This window comes from Vespa crabro, chromosome 8 (genome assembly GCF_910589235.1).
Source record: "Vespa crabro chromosome 8, iyVesCrab1.2, whole genome shotgun sequence".
NCBI lineage: Eukaryota > Metazoa > Arthropoda > Insecta > Hymenoptera > Vespidae > Vespa > Vespa crabro.
Window position 1 is genome coordinate 9423227 of NC_060962.1, and position 17218 is coordinate 9440444.

Consider the following 17218-nt stretch of genomic DNA (forward strand, 5'->3'; position numbering starts at 1 on the left):
AAAGGAATAACAAAGTCGAGAAAATTTATAAAACGTACTAATATAATATTTATTGTTGCAATAAACATCGAAATAATATAATATCACCTCTGGCACAATCTCACGATGGCAAGACAACGCGACGGAAGAAAGAAAACATGCTTAATATTTCAGCTTTCTGTTATCAATACTCTCTCTCTCTCTCTCTCTCTCTCTCTCTCTCTCCCTCCCTCTCTCTCCCTCTCTTTTTCTCTTTCCGACGACATTTCCACGCTACATTCTGAAAATTGGATATTCCGTCGATCGGATAAGCGACAGATAAAGAAATAACATTTCTTGCGATTAGAATACGCTTATAACAAATAAGTCAGAAGTCATCCCTTCTTCTTGTTCTCTCTCTTTCTTCTTTTATATCGTCATATTTACGTCGTTTAAGTACGATATCGACACGGCTCAATAAAAAAGAAAAAGAAATGGCTACGAGGAAACAACGAACAAATCTTTCGTTCTATCGTTAGAAAGTAAGCTACTGCTCAGAGAGATTTGTTTCTTTTTGAGACCTCAAAGAGGATTCTGATAAATTTGCGTGGCTGTGGCTGGAAAAATTAGCAAAAGATTTCTTCAGATTCGTAGTCTCCTCGTAGCGTTAACACGTTTATCCTTCGTAACATAGAAATAATATTAATAGTTATAAGTATTATAAAGATGATATAATAATATTATCAGTAATAATAATAAAATAATAATAATAATAATAATAAAATGGCTCATCGACGCAGCCGTTCGTATGCGAAAGAAAGATACGTCGGGACGGTGTCTTTTCTCGTAAATGAACGGCCAACGGGCGGAGGGGTGGGTCAGGGCGGGGGAAGAAAGGGCTCTGCTATAGTTATTATTTATAAAAATGTCATGGAGCAACGCTAACAATCATAACTAAAAAATTTTTTTTCCTTCTTCATGTTCATCTTCATCGATATACTCGCATACGTACGCAATCATTCTCTTTCTATATCATTTCTGTTCCATGCATCGTCTCTTTCAATCATATACTACTCATACTGCAAGCACACACATACTTTCTCTCTCTCTCTCTCTCTCTTTTTATTCTAAAATTCTTTTTTACGTCTCATACGATTATACATTCTCGTATAAAAATAATGATATAGGTATATCTCTAATCGATAGAAACAATAATATTAATAATATTAACCTATATGCTGTCTGCGATAAATGTAACAAAATATAGTATTCAATAATAATATGCATTTTACAAGCGTATTTTGATCGTTGCTTTGATATCGGTATCGACAATACGTATGATTAAACGCAAAAACAATATAAATGTCGTGATCGTGATATTCTCTAATCTAATCTATCGGATCTCTAACATTATAACGAACAACAAGAAAGCGGTACGCGATATGGATACACACATAAACGCGAACGCGCAATTCTACGATAAAATTGTAATATTTTTGTCTCTGCCAATGGCTTCTTTTTCACACTGGTATAAAATATAAACTATTGTATTCGTTCGGTTTGATACGTAGCGATCTGATATTAAACCTTGCCATACGTAACTCTGTTTAAATAATGTGATTATTTAAAAACGGCAAATGGCGAGCGTCAAAGGTAATACGATTACGTTGTTCGAGGTTGTGTAGGACTTGGAAGAACGTCGGTCGTTCAATCTATTAACGATAAAGCACGTGGGAGGTTGTCTAAAAATATCATCAACAATGATAAAAAGTATGGATTAGAACTTTTACAAGTAAAAAATAACATCAACGCTTTTACTGATACGATAATAAAATGAATCCAAATAGAATAGATACATTGATCATTTTTTAAAGGAGTTCCTAATTGAAATAACGTTGTCGACATGAGAAATAGTTTGGTGTATATTCAAAATAAATTCGAATACGTCGACTTGGTCGACCACTCGATACTATCTTCTCCTTCCATTCGTGTAGATTCGCATTTGTGCGATATATTTTATAATAAAATAAACAAAATTTAAACTCTAAACCGCAAAGATACGATAATAAAATAAAATGAAAAAAATCTCATATAAACATACGTCATACGTATACGTAAGATACAATGGTCCTCTTAAATCAATTTTGATTGATTTACACGTAACGATAGTTGCACGCAACGAAGAATGATATGTTTCTATCTTAAAACGACGACTATCTTATAATCTAACCGGTTCTTCTTCGTCCATTCTCTCATGTAAGATCTTAATCTCGATTCGTGCTTTTTACGTTGCGTACGGCGCAACATATTTTTTTCTTATTCTAACGAGTAAGTAAAATGTTTAAAGTTTGAGGACATCTGAAAGATGTGAGATAAAAGGCGATCGAGTTATTCTCGATCCTTAAGAAATTAGAGAATGAATCTTAGCTCGTTCTGGTATTTGCGCCAGCGGAGATCGATTAGCATTCTCAAAGTTCGCGGACGGTCGGATGGCTCTTCGGAGAACTTGGATCGCGTCCTTCGGCCGACTATCCGTCCGCCTACTATGTACACGTCGAAAGATTCAAAGATGTCCGGATGATAGTTCCCACCTTCACGTGTTTCCACTTTCGTGAACGTGCGCGTGTGCGTGACCGTGCGTCGAGTTGGCAAGGGGCGAATGGGCGAGATGTGGCGGTGACGAGGGTAGTTCGATAAGCGTCACGTCGTAACCGCTCGACGGTGCCTCCCCGGGATCGGTTGGATCGCTCGGCGAGCCAGGATTGGTAGAATTTCGTTCGCTTACGGCATCTCCGTTCAATCTCGAATGACTCACCTCCAAGAGAAACAGATCTTCGTCCACGTAGAATCTGATCATGTCGTCATCAATTTTCGCCGTAATGCTGAAACAATTCAAAAATGGTCTCGCATGATGCAATCCATCCGTCGACATTTTTTTTCTTTTTGTTCTCTTCCTTTCTCTTTTCTCATCAGAGAAAGGTACATCGGGTATATCGCGGCTCGCTAAAGGGATATATACGTATAAACGTTTGTGTCGCATGACGATAGTCAAAAAAATAGGAAACGGGGCTTTCCAGGAAGAATCGAGGATGTGAGATAGACGAGACACGTGATGGTTGCACCGTAGGACAGAACATGCCAAAAGTTAGTCCGAGCCAGGCAAAGTTGCAGCTATATACATAAAGCGAGGCTGATGAGCGAAAATGAGGAAACAGTAGCAAAAGGTGTATGTAAGCGTCAGTGATGGAAAGAGAATAGGAGAGAAGAAGAAGAAGAAGAAAATGGAAAGAGGGAGGCAAAAGAGTGCAGCGTTAGTAGTATATCCATGAAATTTTATGCCAAAGTGTGCGACGAGATAGATAACGAGAGCGTATTTGAATATCCTAAAGAAGGTTTCTAAAATCTCAGAGATCGATCGTTTTTGTTCCTTTCGCAGGACAACGCGTAATAGCAGGAGAAAAACTACCAAACCGGAGAGTCAGGTAATGTCACCGTTATGGCATGCACTACGTAACGCGTGCATGCAAGTAAAGATGACACTCTACTAAACTTACCCCTTTGTGTTTTTGCGATAGAGGTTATTAATACTCGAGGATGCAATTTTGTACTTTGACTCAATCTGCAAAATAGAAAAAAGTAGAATATTAGAATTTTGATAGTGGTACGGATCTTCGTTCTTTCGTGCTCGTTTTTTACACTTTTTTCTTCGAGAGAGAGAGAGAGAGAGAGAGAGAGAGAGAGAGAGAGAGAGAGAGAGAGAGAGAGAGAGAGAGAGAGAGAGAGAGAGAGAGAGAGAGAGAGAGAGAGACAGACAGAGACAGAGACAGAGACAGGGACAGAGACAGAGAGACCAAGAAAAAGAGAACAAAGATGAAACAAAAAAAGAAGAAACAGAAAAAGAGTTACGATCGGCCAACTAATTGCAAGAAAGAATGATGCCGATGCGGCCGATAAAGTTCGTTCGAAGGAATGCATAACGAAGAGAGGAAAATGCCGCGACCGGGCCGGGATAATATCAATTGTTTTCCACTTTTTTCTTAAAAAAACCGTTCGTTACAGTGCGCCTTACGTCGGGCACCGTTACGACGGTTCTCCTCGACGAGTCTTATTATCAAATCTTTCGTCGTTCGATCGCATCACATCTAGCATATACCGTTGTTACTGTTTTTCGCGTGTCTCGCACGCGATATTAATGGGGAATTTTTGGAAACAGTCAGGCATGCGCATTATTAATATTAATTAGCGACTGATACAATGCAAACGGATTGATTAGGCCTTCATGGCTCAATAACATGCATGGATAATATTCGGTGAATCATCTTTCCTGAATACCCCGTGTGTAATGTTTGTATATGTGGGAGTGTATTTACGTAGACTAGTTAGTAATATTCATCGAGATAGAGAGTAACAACGAGCAAGACTCGTAATACGAGATCGTTCGTCTTCTGTTAAATCGAGGAAATACGATAAAAATAAGTTGCTCGCTAGGTCTGGGTTTGGATAAAATAATTTGAACGATATCGAGGATGTTCGAGAGTGTGCCGTGTGTTGGTGTAGAAAAGATCTTTCGGTTCTTACAGCATTGAGTAGTCCTTGAACAGTTGGCGGCGTTACGTGGAGAGGCGTGTAGACGTCTTCGGATTCCTGACGAACGTATAGCATGACACGTTCCTCGGCGTCGGCCGGACGCAAATGCGACGGCTGTTGCTGCAGGTGCAGGCGATTGCCGACGCTGGAGACTACGGTGCCGGCCAGTCCGGCCTGTTGTACACCCTGAAGCACCGAGCCTTGAAGTTCCTGCACCTGCATCAATAAGGAGTCCTTCTTGTCGTGTAGATTACTGAGATTGTCGGGCGGAAAGTGGTTGTGGAACTTCAAGGCGGGCAGGCTCGGTCTACCGCAAGTAGGATACGGGCTGCTACCCCCAGCCTTCAATCCTCCGCCCTCACCGTTACTGAGTGACGAGGTGTCGGTGTCGCCACCGCCACCGCCGCCACCGCCTCCGTAGAAGCCCGACAACTCCATCGTCGAAAACTGTCGTCAAAAGAAGAAACAACATGACATTTTTCTCTCTTCCTTTCTTTATCTCTATCGCGACATTTATTATCGTGACAAATCCTTCCTACGAATCTCTCTCTCTCTCTCTCTCTTTCTCTCTTGTTTTTTCTTCGAGTGTTTCGCGTATTATCGGTATTTAAATGTGGTACACTCATTCGCGAACGCACGTTCATTATTTTGCGATGCAAGAGTTGCGGTTAATTTTATGGAGGGTCGTGGCGAAGTCGAGAGCAGAGGATCGTGGCGTGTTTTTCTCGTTGCTTTGGAGATTTGTTCTTTTTTTCGTTTTTTTTTCGTTTTTTTTTTTTGTATTCTCATCACGGCTTTTACGGTTAGTAATTTTGGTAAATTTTTAAGAGGGTGAGGGATGGGGGCATAGATGTTCTTTGAATTTTGTTTCTGTCGTTATTCATAAAATGGTAGAGATCGCACAGAGTTCCGTTCGTTGTATTTGGTGGAATACCTTGTCGATGGCATGCTCGGCCGGCGGTGAAAAGAGGACGGGTGGCTTGTGGAGATCGACCATGGAATAAAATTCGCTACGTTCCGTGACAGAGTGGTAAAGTTCGTCGAGTTTCTTCCTACCCGTAGCCGTCATCTTCCTTTTGGCTGCTCTTCTCTCCTCGTCGCGAGTCTTCCTTTCCGCTCCCTAGGAACATCGAAACGGGTCTCGTTTTATTTTTATGCTTCGCACGACGAAACGAAATATTACGTTTTATCCGCCCACAAGAATTCATTACCTTATCGCAAAAGACTTTGATCTGACAATAACCGCGATGCGAGGGTGGCGTGTAAGTGTGAGTGTGTGGTGGAGGTTCCTCGTACGTGTCCACTTGAATATGTAGCGGTAGGCCCTTTACGCCCTTCTGACTGGAGAAATCTGTGCTGAGACACTGCACGGCGACATTTATCTGAAAAAAAAAAGAAGTTATCAAATACATACATATATCAATGATAAACAAAGATTTGACCTTACATACGGTAGAAATGTAAAATGTATGTACGCGCGTTTTTCGTTTTGAATACCTTTGCAGAAGATTCCAAGGGATTCCAATAAACAGCAATCGCATTGTGTGCGACTTCCTCTATGCAACCCACCAAACCAACGCTGTTTTTTGTATCTGAAAGAATGTAATATATATGTATATAAGGGATTAAGTTCCAAAACAGTAATGATCATAGGATACGACAAGTTATTTCGTTGTACTAAACGAAACTAATATGAAATTATATATAATCATTCTGTCGTTTATCTTCAAGTTTCTATAATATGAAAATTGATAAGTGTTACGCGATCTTACCCCTTATCGACTCTTCCTTTTCCAGATAGCTTGCGCAAAACACACGCTTTTATATCGAATAAATTATGATACGTGTTCGAATTGATAATGTTTGAAATAATCTTACCAGCATCGAGAATACGTTGCTTTACGGAATGCTGTCTTCCATGCCAGAATTGCCAGGCTTTGATCTCGTCCTCGGGACTCTTCTCCTCTCGGAACATCAGCATAACCACGCTCTACGCGAAAAGATTGTTATTATTATTATTATTATTATTATTATTATTATTACTATTACTATTATTATTATTTTACATCGCAATAATATCGAAAGTGTTTCTACTCTAGAATCAGATGTCTCTCTCGTCGAAGCCTTTTTGAGGCTAAAAACAACAAAACGAATAAGTGTGTACGGGAGCCGTCGAACGATAAACGCTGATTTCAGACGCGAGAGAGAAGTAGAGAGAAGTAGAGAGAAATAGAGAGAGAGAGAGAGAGAGAGAGAGAGAGAGAGAAGCACGCTCGAGCGAGCTAACGTGTGCGCTGCTACTGGATTTTTCGTGTTTCGGGTGAACGAACGAAGAATTACATGCGCCGGGAAAATATGGAGCAGGAGAGGAAGAGAGTGAGAGGGAAAAGGGAGAGTGGAGAGACAAAACGAGAAACGTATCGTTCGAGAATAAGTCGAGTTACACGCTTGCACTTACATCTTGATTTCTTATTAGCTATAGGGGGAGAGTAGAGTAGGTAGGGTAGAGGAGGGAGCGTAGAGTAGGTAGGTGTATACCGTTCGAGTCGCCACACGCCTTGGACGCTCGATTAGCAATTAACGAGGAAGTCGTAACTCGTTGGCGGCTAAAAAAAATCGCCACCTTTATCAGAATGGAAATTGCTAACGGTTGCACCGCACTGCCAATTAGAGTCGCGAGAACAAACGAGCTAGCTCGACTTCTTTGCTCTTCTTTTTACTCCTCTCTTTCTCATTCTCTTTCTATTTCTCTTTCGAAAAGCTTCTCGAACTCGAAAGCGTTGGGTTTTCTATCGCGCTGTAGGAGTCGACGATAATCGGACCTGATTCTGGGTACTTATGATATTTTTTTACTTTATCGCATATGTATTATTTTATTCATATAGCGTGTTCGCGTGTTCGTTAAATCACGAATACTTTTTCAACGTGAGCAAAGATTAGAACGCACGACTTACCTTAACCGTTTGTCCCGCCTTAAGAAGCGGTTTGTCCGGATCCGGTACGTAATCGAGAGTTATACCATAGAATTGACCCTTATTGATGTACGTTATTCTGTCGTCTTCGCGTCGTTGAGACGTGCTGATGGGAGACTCCAGATGATACTTGAAACCGTACGCCGAGAAGCTGGAAGATAGGAAAAGTATAGGTATACGACTTTAACGAAATTGCAAATAGCAGCGAACAGCGAGGATAAAGCCCGAGGAAGGATCATTTTCGTGCGAACTTCGCGATCCTTAAAATATCGCTTGGCTGAAAGAGAGGTAAAATCAGGAGCAAGGTCGGTAGCTAATTGGTAAGAGATTCCGTCTCGCTGCCCGTCTCTTTTTATTCACCGACATTCGTAAGCCTCGTTTTCCTCAATTATTTTTTCTTGATTCTCTTGGTAAAGATAAATACACCTTATAAAGTAATAAATATGCAAATCGACGTGGTTTCTCTGGAAGAGGCTTTTTTCTTTCTCCCTCTTTCTCTCTCTCCCCACCTCCCCCCCTCCAACCTCTCTTTAATCGAGTTCTCTGGTGGACAGATAGAGAACTCGATTTAATTCTCGAAAAAGTACAATGGAACGAAGCGAACGTCTTCATCGTCTTGCGTTAGATTCGTCGATGCAAAAGAGCGCAACCGTGCGCGTGTCTGTTCGAGTTTCTTGATTCGATATAGGTAGAGATCGGTAGGCACGACTCTGTTATCTCTATCAGCGGGACGATAAATGGAGTAAGTTGGCTTCGAGTCTCCGTCTTCGATACCTATGTACCGTATACGAGCGCCCGTAACCCGGGTGAACGGCCTGTGCGCGTCCACGCTCTTTGCTCCTTTTGCCTGGCACACCGCCTACTTGCCGTAGATACCTTATTATAACTCCTGTGTACGTTACGCGTAGATCGGTACGAACTACCTCTCTTCCTTCGACTTAGCTCCTACCTTAGCTCTTTTCTCTTTTATTTTTATCCTTTTTAGGGACGACTTCTTCCCCCTCTCTCGAACGAGTTAGAAGCTGTCAGTTGTCAGTTGGTCCTTCTTATCCATTTCATTTTATAATATCGCGAATAAAGTTCTTTTCTATACCGTGTCAACCGATTTAAAACCGATTTACCTTTTCTTATCCTTTCCTTCCTTCTCCTTCGAGGACCTCCCTACAGTACTCGTACAGAAGGAAGCGAAAGATCAGAGAAAGAGTCGCACTTACATCTTTGGTATCTGTATCTTGTCGGCATCGTTCTGTCTTCCAAAATCGTGCCAAGGTCTTGACCTCGGTGGATTCGGATTCGTGGTAGGATTGGTCGCACCTGCTGCGACGAGACCGCCACGCTGCACCTGCGCTTGCGCATGGCTCTGTTGTAGCTGCAGTTGCAGAGGTTGATGATGTATCACGGCTCCGCTCTCGAGAACGACCGCTGCACCAGTTGCCGTTCCTCCGGGGCAGAGCTCCGTATAGTCGAAGGACGACTGTACAACGTAACGAACGATATTAATGATGAGAAGAAGAAGAAAAAGGAAAGATGCATCGACGCGATCAATAATCGAATTTATTAATATCGATAAACAAAAAAAGAAGAGAAGTCTGGAATGATCGAGATAGGCGTACGCGATATTAGGTGGTTCTACTTTCTTACGAGGTAAATCGTTGCGTTTACCGCGAGAGAAAACGATGAGAAGGAAGAAAACGGCGCGCGGTGTGCGGTCTCGTAAAATCGACCGACGACCGCACGAAATCGTAAGAGTTCACGACTAATAGATTGGTTCTATCGACGCAGACGCAGACGCAGACGCAGACGCAGACGCAGACGCAGACGCAGACGCGTCGATTTCGCGTTACATCTCTATATCCAACGTTACTTTATATCCTCGCTACTTACGTAAGGCAGCGTACTTGAAAATGTTAATTGAAAAAGAAAAAAGATAAAGGAAAAGTATAGTGTATAATCGATATAAAAATAATGTCGCCTATTATTTATTGCGTTCCCCGGATAATGAGTCTATTACGCAAATGTAGGATAAGCGTATGTAGAACAGAAACATTACGAGTAAGGCGATACGCACGCCTTTTAGCCTTTGAATAGGTTTCGAGGATAGGAACAGGCACTCGCGGTCGACTCCCTATGGCGGGAGCATTTTAAAGTTGACTTCAGTACCTCCCGTGTTAGCGAAGCAGAACGAACGCGTGCTTTCTAATTCGTAATGTCGACTGTGATGCTAATGACTTACTCTCGGAGCGGAGTGCGCGGTCGGCTAGACGCGATTAACGCTTCCGGAAGTAGACGATTACTTATGACCGATACGCATGTAGGAATGACGAATTATCTATAGATCGGTCAAGAATTCCCGTCCGTCGGTATGACGGAACGATTAAAATGATTATCGTCGATTGCGCACGTAATGCGCATGCACGTTTCCACGAGGCGCGATCGTGCAAATTCAATTACAAATCCAGTCGTCGAAGCGTCGCATATTCGCGCATTAATTAATCACACGATCGTATATATGTATATATATATATATATGTATATATATATATATATATATACACATACATGCATATATATTTCTTTTCGTTCGTCCGCCGTCGAATTATTGTTTATCATTGAAAATTGTATTTTCTTCTTTTTTCTTTGTTTTTTTTCCTTCTTCGGCGCTTCGACTAGACAAAACTATTAACGACGAATCTCAATTGGACGAAACGCGTGAATCTCCCATAAAAAGTAATCGGTACAAAGCAATCGAGACAAGTAAAATAGTGACGTAAAATAGCGACGGCGTATTTGGAGTATACGTAACCTGATGAAGGGCCGTAGGTGCGTGATGATCCTGCCTAGGTGTGACGGCGTCGGCACCGATTCCAGAGTCGGGACTGGGTAGATCGACGGTGAGAACTTTGCTGCTGCTCGAGGAGGAGCGTATCGCGTGCGTCGTGGCGTAAGAGCTCGGTACGACCTCGTATCTCGTGTAGGAGGCTGTGCTCGTCGACAACGAGGAAGAGCTCGAGGATGCGAGCGGTGGCAGAGCGTCGCCCGTTACGTAGACGGCTGTTGTTTCCTGATGAATGCCACTCGCATTCGCGTTATTTGTCGCGCTCGTTCCGGACGTCGAGGTGTACGCGGTGGACTGTAATCGTGGACTGCACGAGGTGTACGGATCGTACGGACTTCCGTACTGTTGCACCTACAAAAAGGAAAGAATTATCTTTGGTTCGTTTGTGAATCTCGTCGACAAGACGAGATTCTTTATACCTGTAGCTGATGTTGATGGTGATGGTACATTCCCGGCGGCGTTGGACTCTCCGGTTGCGCCTGCTTGTGACGTTTGCTGGATTGTTGAGCTCCGCGCGAGGAACTGAGATCCTCGGGTTCCCTCTTAACTCCGGTGATGCCGGCGCTGGAGGAACCGTCGTGTCGGAGCGACTGCGGGCTCAACGGAAGCGGAAGCCCACCTTGGAGACTCTGACCAGGACTGTGAGACTGCTGGTTGTATTGGTGGAGGAAATGATGGAGCTCCCCACCTCCGGCGCCTTCGCCGCCTTCCATGCGATTTGCCGAGCCAGAACCGGAGCCAGGCGCCTCCTGCACCAGCAGCTTCTGGCCCATCACACCCCTTTAACAGTAAACAAGGGAATTGACCTTTAACTTTGTCGCGTAGGATCGACGCTACGGCTCTTTGCGTCGTCCGACGGGTATTGCCATCGATCCTATCGGTCTCTCTTCCTTTCTCTTCCTCTTACTACACTCTAAGGGCACCTATCGAATTCCATCCCATGCACGTAGTCACGTATATCGAGGCCAAGACTCTCTTTCTTTTTACCTATCTTTGCTTCTCCTCTCAGAGATCTATTTCAGCCAAGGAATCGAACCGGTTTACTTTGCCTTTTTTTCTCCTTATATTTTTTTTCTTTTTTCTTTTTTTTTCTTTTCTTTTCCCCCAATTAATTTCAGTATCGCCGATGATTCCGAGCCTAGTATTGATAAGATTAAATCAGCTGGCACTGTGCCCTTCGTTATCATCGTGCCGTTCAATAGCCTACATCGATCGATTTCATTGCACGGACGATCGTTATTTTCTACGTTCGATATGAGAAAAATTTCATGGTGACAGGGTAGTCGTCTGTTGTCCAAGTTGGACAGAAACCAATTATAGCGTTACAAAGAAATTCTGTCGGCCTACTACGGCCTATCCTTCGTTCGACGATATAATTAGACGATATGTCGTTTCAGGTCAATCATCCGATATGTCTCCTTCGAGAGTGGACGGCGACAGGCCGACAAGGACGGCCAGCAGAACTCGGCGTTCGCGTGAGATAGAATCAAGTTCATCGCCGCGAATTCAATGTTTTATTTTTATTTTATGTCACGCACTCTATCAAATACTTTAACGTTCCCTACAAAATTCCTGTCGCTTCTGTTTCTTTATCTTTTTCTTTTAACAAAATCGAAAAGCTCATTCAACGAGAGTTTTTTTTTTTTTTAATATTCGTTGGGTACGTTGCAACATCCTTTCTAACGCATCTGCCAAGAGCAATGGCAATAAAATTTTCAACAAGGAAAAGCGGTAGAAACGCGACTCCCTGTAATCTAGCAGCGAAGAGAGCGAAAGAAAGAGAGAGAATCTCGCGCGGCATTATGCGAAGTAGTTAACATGTTATATTTAGCATGATAATACATATCCACAGAGTACGAGGGAACCCTTATAAACTGCCAACGCTGTCGGTGCATGCGAGATCTTTCTTTTTTCTCATTCTTCCGTCCCATCTCACAGGGAAGATCGTTCTTCTTCCCTCCACGGTACTCAAACTCTCTCTCTCTCTCTCTCTCTCTCGCTCGCTCTCTCGCTTTCGGCCTTGCAAACGTGTCGCGGCAACCTTCTCCAGGTTCCCCGAGCTTTTCTGTCTCTTTTTAACCCCCGGTATATGAAGCGCTCGTCGCTCCTGTCCGTCGAACATCACCATCACCACCATCGGCAATGGCACCACCAGCACCGTGGCACCAACCCTACGGTCAGATGCTTCCGCACAATGGCTCTTTTTTTACACTTGATACCTGATCCCTGTCCCTGTCCTCTCTCTTTCCTTCTCCCCCCGCCCCATCCTCTCTTTCTCTCTCTATCTCTTTGCGAGTTCCACTCGCCGACTCGTCTCTGGCCTCCTTGAGATCTCGACCAGGCTGTGCGTCGAAAAGGGTACGATATACGCAGGTGAGGAGAGCAAGAAGACACGAACGAGACCCGTCGACGCCATATTCCTGACGCACTTGTATCTTGAAGAAAGAAAACTCCCGGGTGTTCCCGAGGAATTCTTGCTCCATGTAGAAGAGGGGAGAGAGAGAGAGAGACAGAGAAGGAAATCCGTCATAGCCCGAGGTAGAGCGATCTCATGAATTCGGCTTACGTGAAATGGATCTCTCGCAACTCTTTTAGTGTACGAGTAATGCGATGCTAATCCCGAAGTACACCCGACGAAAGAAATGAATTTTCTTTCGTGAAGAGCTTACGAACATTGAAAGGATTTATCGTCGAACGATATCAAAATATTCGCCGGCTATACGAATGAATAAGCGAATAGGTAATGAGGCTGAGGGAAAGAGAGTGGGATCGAACAACGCGGTTGTTCGAGGCCGGTTGCGTCGAGACAAAGCTACGTTGAAGAAATAGGAACGCCGACGAGAGAGACTCGTATCCCAGACGAACAGAGTGTAGGAGTAAGAAGTAGGAAGAAGAGACAGCAATGTACGAGGGGAAAAATGTTGGATAGGTATAACTCGCGAGAGGTCATCGCTCGGTACGTACCTTAAGGTTATTCGGCATGGCCTACGGTAAACAAAAAATGTGAATAGTTTAACGCATATATGCGTTCTATGCGCGTTCGCATGTTTCACGTTCTCGACGAGAACCGTAAGACAATCGGCCTGGTATTTCCGTTTATTTTCTTTAAGCCTAACGTACCAGATTCGAGAGGAGTTGGCTTGCTCGCAACGGCGGCATAGATGGTAGGATTATATACTCCTGAAAATCGAGGCGAAAGAAGTACATTCGTCAACTATCCTGGCTCATATAGAAGAAGAAGAAGAAGAAGATGTACATGTATCGTTGAAGTTCATGAGTCAGGAGTCTATCGTAAGGAAAATGCCTGGAGAGTACGTTAATGGTGAGGAATAGCGTCGACGAGTGGACAAGATAGGCAGGCTGTGCCGTTCGCCGCTGAGAGGTAGAAACACACGTGCGCATAGGCGAAGCTTCGAGGTCGCGAGGTCGCCGGCAGGGTCACGACAAGCACGGATGTACGCGTATCTTCCTCCACGCACGCTCGCAACCTGCGGCGCTTGCGGTACGTCGCTTGCGGTACTAACAGGCTCCTCTCTCTCTCTCTCTCTCTCTCTCTCTCTCTCTCTCTTTCTCTCTATCTCTCTCGTTTCTTCGTAGAATCCGTTCGTAACCGGAATCGGCATTTCTCAAACCGGAAATCAAGCTCTGCCGGTATCTATCTTAGTCGCGTGTGCGCGTTTCGGTATATTTACGCGAGAAGAGAAAGAGAAATGTATGTGTGCCTGTGTGTTATGACGTACGGTGAAACTCGAAAGACAGGTCCCGATAATGTAGCGCGTCCTAACAGCTTCTTGTTTCGGTCACTCCTTCGATTATTATTGTTCCTTTATCTTTTCGTCCATTCTTGCTTTCTTCTCTTTCTCTGTCCTTTTCTTTTCTTACGCTTCCTTACCGTTCTTCTTTGTCTCCGCTCGTTTACGAACGTCTAGGAACGTTCGTTTTTTTTTTTTTTTTTTTTTTGACTTTACGAGCACGCACATTCTCGAAGAGTAAGCGAACGCGCGCGCAAAGCAAGCGGCGAGCACCTGTGCATATAGCACGTGCCTCTCGTCTTTACGTCGACGGCTCGTACGCGACGTCGGTCAACGAGGCACGAACGAATTGAAATGCACGAAACGTGACCGACCACTTCTGCCACTTCTCACGATGCGTCCTTCTCTCTCTCTCTCTCTCTCTCTCTCTATCTCTCCCTCCTCCTCTCTTCCCTCGTAGTACCGCTTTTGTTCTAGGAATATTGTGCCGTTCTCGGAAGAATTCTTCGTTTCGACTTCTTGACCGCCATTTATATTTCCAAAAAGATACGCCTGGTCCCGCGTTATGACTTCTTTCGTAGCCCGTTTCTAAACTTATTCTCGTTAAATGTGGACTATGATTTTTATCTATGTTCCTGACTTATGCGTCGAACGTACAAGAGTTCAAGAGTTCGTTGTTCTCCTACGTGAATGCGTGCATTCATTTGGATTGACATCGTTCGTCGACGTCGACGGAATACGTTCGATCGAGAACGGAATAAAAGGAAGGATGGAAGTCGTTCTATGAAGAGTCAAATGAAGAGCCTCAAAAGGGGAAGAAAGAAAAGAAGGAGCCGATGGTGGTGTATGTCCGCTCGATCGAACCATTACGAAGTTTTACAATCGTAAATTTAAATAAACGAGGACTGGCTCGCGCGGGCGCTACATGTCGAGCATATACGCGTCGAGCAGAAGAAGAAGAGGAAGAAAAGGAGGAAAGCAGAGGTCGAAGAGCGAAAACGGAGCATGGTACTGATCGTCGTCGTGTTCGCTATCGTAGTCGTCGCAAACGCGAACGGCGCGTCTGGTTCTGGTTATTCAGGCCCGTTTCGTTTTACGACGTGACACCGGGTCTCCTTCGCTTTGCCGACTCGTCAGGTGGGTCAAAGGCCACGAGAGTAGGCACGCCACTCTTCTGCACGCGCGCTCTGTCCCTAACTAGATCTCCGCGTAACGATAACCGAGAAACGAAACGCGTAATAACGACGACTGAATCTCGTCATGACTTTACGATCATCCCCATCCTCCTTCTACTATATCTTTATTTTCTTTTCCGTTTCTTCTTCCTCTCTACAGAATAATACCAGATAATACCAAGACGTTGCACGTTGAAACGAATTAAGCTAACTCTATCGAGGAGTTTGTTCTTGGATTACCATGGAGCTTGATTAGATTGGACGAGTCGAAAAACACGGAAAAAAGAGAGAAAAAGAGGGTGGGGGGGCGGCGTAGAGAGAGAGAGAGAGAGAGAGAGATAGAGGAGAGGAGGCTAAAGAGAAGAGTCAGGACCGAGGGATAACCACGTCAGAAATTATTTATCGCGAGCCCAGTTCGCTTGGCCCTCGAGCGGATCTCCGTAGCGAAGAATAAGCAGGCAATGAAGCGCGCAATAAAAAGGCCGCGATGTCAACGAGCCGAGTTGATACTCGACCCCCCTTTAAGACTCGACTACTTGGAGGCAGGTACCATTATGCGTACGCCTTTGAGCCCTCGGTCTTTTCGTCGACGTCTTCGCGCTCCGAAAGTAGGCCGTAAAAAGTGCCATTGTGCTACCATTGCCACCGCTTTATATCGTGTCGTTTAAATTCTTCCTCGCGTAAGGTTAAGCGCGCTCGCTCGCTCACACGTTACGTTACGTGCCGGGAAAGTTGTTACAATTTGTCCGATTAACCGATAAGATGTTCCGAGCTCTTTTAATGAGCGTCGATAAAGTTTCTTCAAGAAAAAATATCGCGCGATTTAATCCATAAAGCGAGAGCGTGACACCGGTTAAATGTTTAAATTATTCGACTTTATGATATCTTCGAATTGCGTGTATACGTCTACTACGTGTACGACGTAGTACAGTATCTGACGTACGTCAAAAGTAACGATCGAACGATTTTTCTCCGTAGAAAAATTTTCTCTCTACGGAGTAGCCCTGTGCGTAACGTCCTGAAGAGAGGAAGAAACGCGCGTACGTCTCAAATTCCGTTTCTCAATACGCAATAGTAATGCAGTAAGATGTAATGGTACACTCTGTCCGAGATAGATAGAGAATAGTCGAATAGAAAGAACCGACAAAGGTACCTTCCTAAACGAGCGATATTTAATTACTCGATGTCGTTAACGACATTGCTACGTGCATTGCCTATTCGTTAATCGTATTAATTATCGGATTCTTATTTTCGTTCAATATATTACATACAAACACGAAATTGCGATACACACGTTAATTATATAACGCGAGCACACATCCCCGATAAATCACATTATCGATCGAGTGCGAGGCAATCTCTTTTCTTTCTTTGTTCGCGAATGGGCGGATACGCACGAGTGCGTTATGCCTATGCTTTTATGTATATTTTACACGTTGCATTTAATAATTCGTTACAGACACGTGATAACCACCAGTGACATCTATCTGACTTCTGCGCTTGCGATTATATTTTCTTTTCCAATGAAATACGATTGATCCTATCGCCTTTTCGACGTTCCTCTTCATCAAGAAAATTATTCGAGATATAATGATATCTGGAACGAACTCCACCCAGTTGAGAATACGAGAAATGACAAAGATAGATGGATAGATGGATAGATAGATAAAGAGAGAGAGAGAGAGAGGAGGGGGAGGGGGAAGAAAAAATATCGGCTTATTCTTCAGTTTACTCGACGTTAACTCGCGTTCTCTGCATTTGGAAGGCGGATATCGTGGTTGTCACTTATGCGCACGGGCGTTTAGATTAAAGCAAGCGATCATGGAGTACTGGGAGCTTGGTTTTACTGCCGGCGGCTTGCTGTGAAACCGTACGCCGATTCGTGGCTTTGCACCATCATCGTACAACCCCGTGGCGAGTCTTAAGTGACTCGACTGT

The 17218-nt window shown here is 43.9% G+C and overlaps 1 protein-coding gene across 5 annotated transcripts in view; it reads right to left on the minus strand.

Annotated features, from left to right (window-relative positions):
• The window catches only part of LOC124426275 (protein grainyhead), a 64220-nt gene that overhangs the window by 774 nt on the left and 46228 nt on the right, over positions 1–17218 (minus strand). For 3 of the 5 annotated variants that reach the window (XM_046967770.1, XM_046967767.1, XM_046967768.1), the window contains 11 exons: positions 10773–11133; positions 10321–10704; positions 8732–8991; positions 7500–7668; positions 6424–6535; positions 6043–6137; positions 5757–5927; positions 5480–5665; positions 4537–4992; positions 3513–3577; positions 25–2840 (listed from right to left, as the gene is read on the minus strand). In XM_046967770.1, the coding sequence (XP_046823726.1) occupies positions 2552–2840; positions 3513–3577; positions 4537–4992; positions 5480–5665; positions 5757–5927; positions 6043–6137; positions 6424–6535; positions 7500–7668; positions 8732–8991; positions 10321–10704; positions 10773–11133 (2548 nt within the window). In that variant the 3' untranslated portion in view covers positions 25–2551. Of the gene's footprint in view, positions 1–24; positions 2841–3512; positions 3578–4536; positions 4993–5479; positions 5666–5756; positions 5928–6042; positions 6138–6423; positions 6536–7499; positions 7669–8731; positions 8992–10320; positions 10705–10772; positions 11134–17218 lie in introns of those variants that run through there. The other 2 variants (XR_006942691.1, XM_046967769.1) reach the window with 2 other exon arrangements.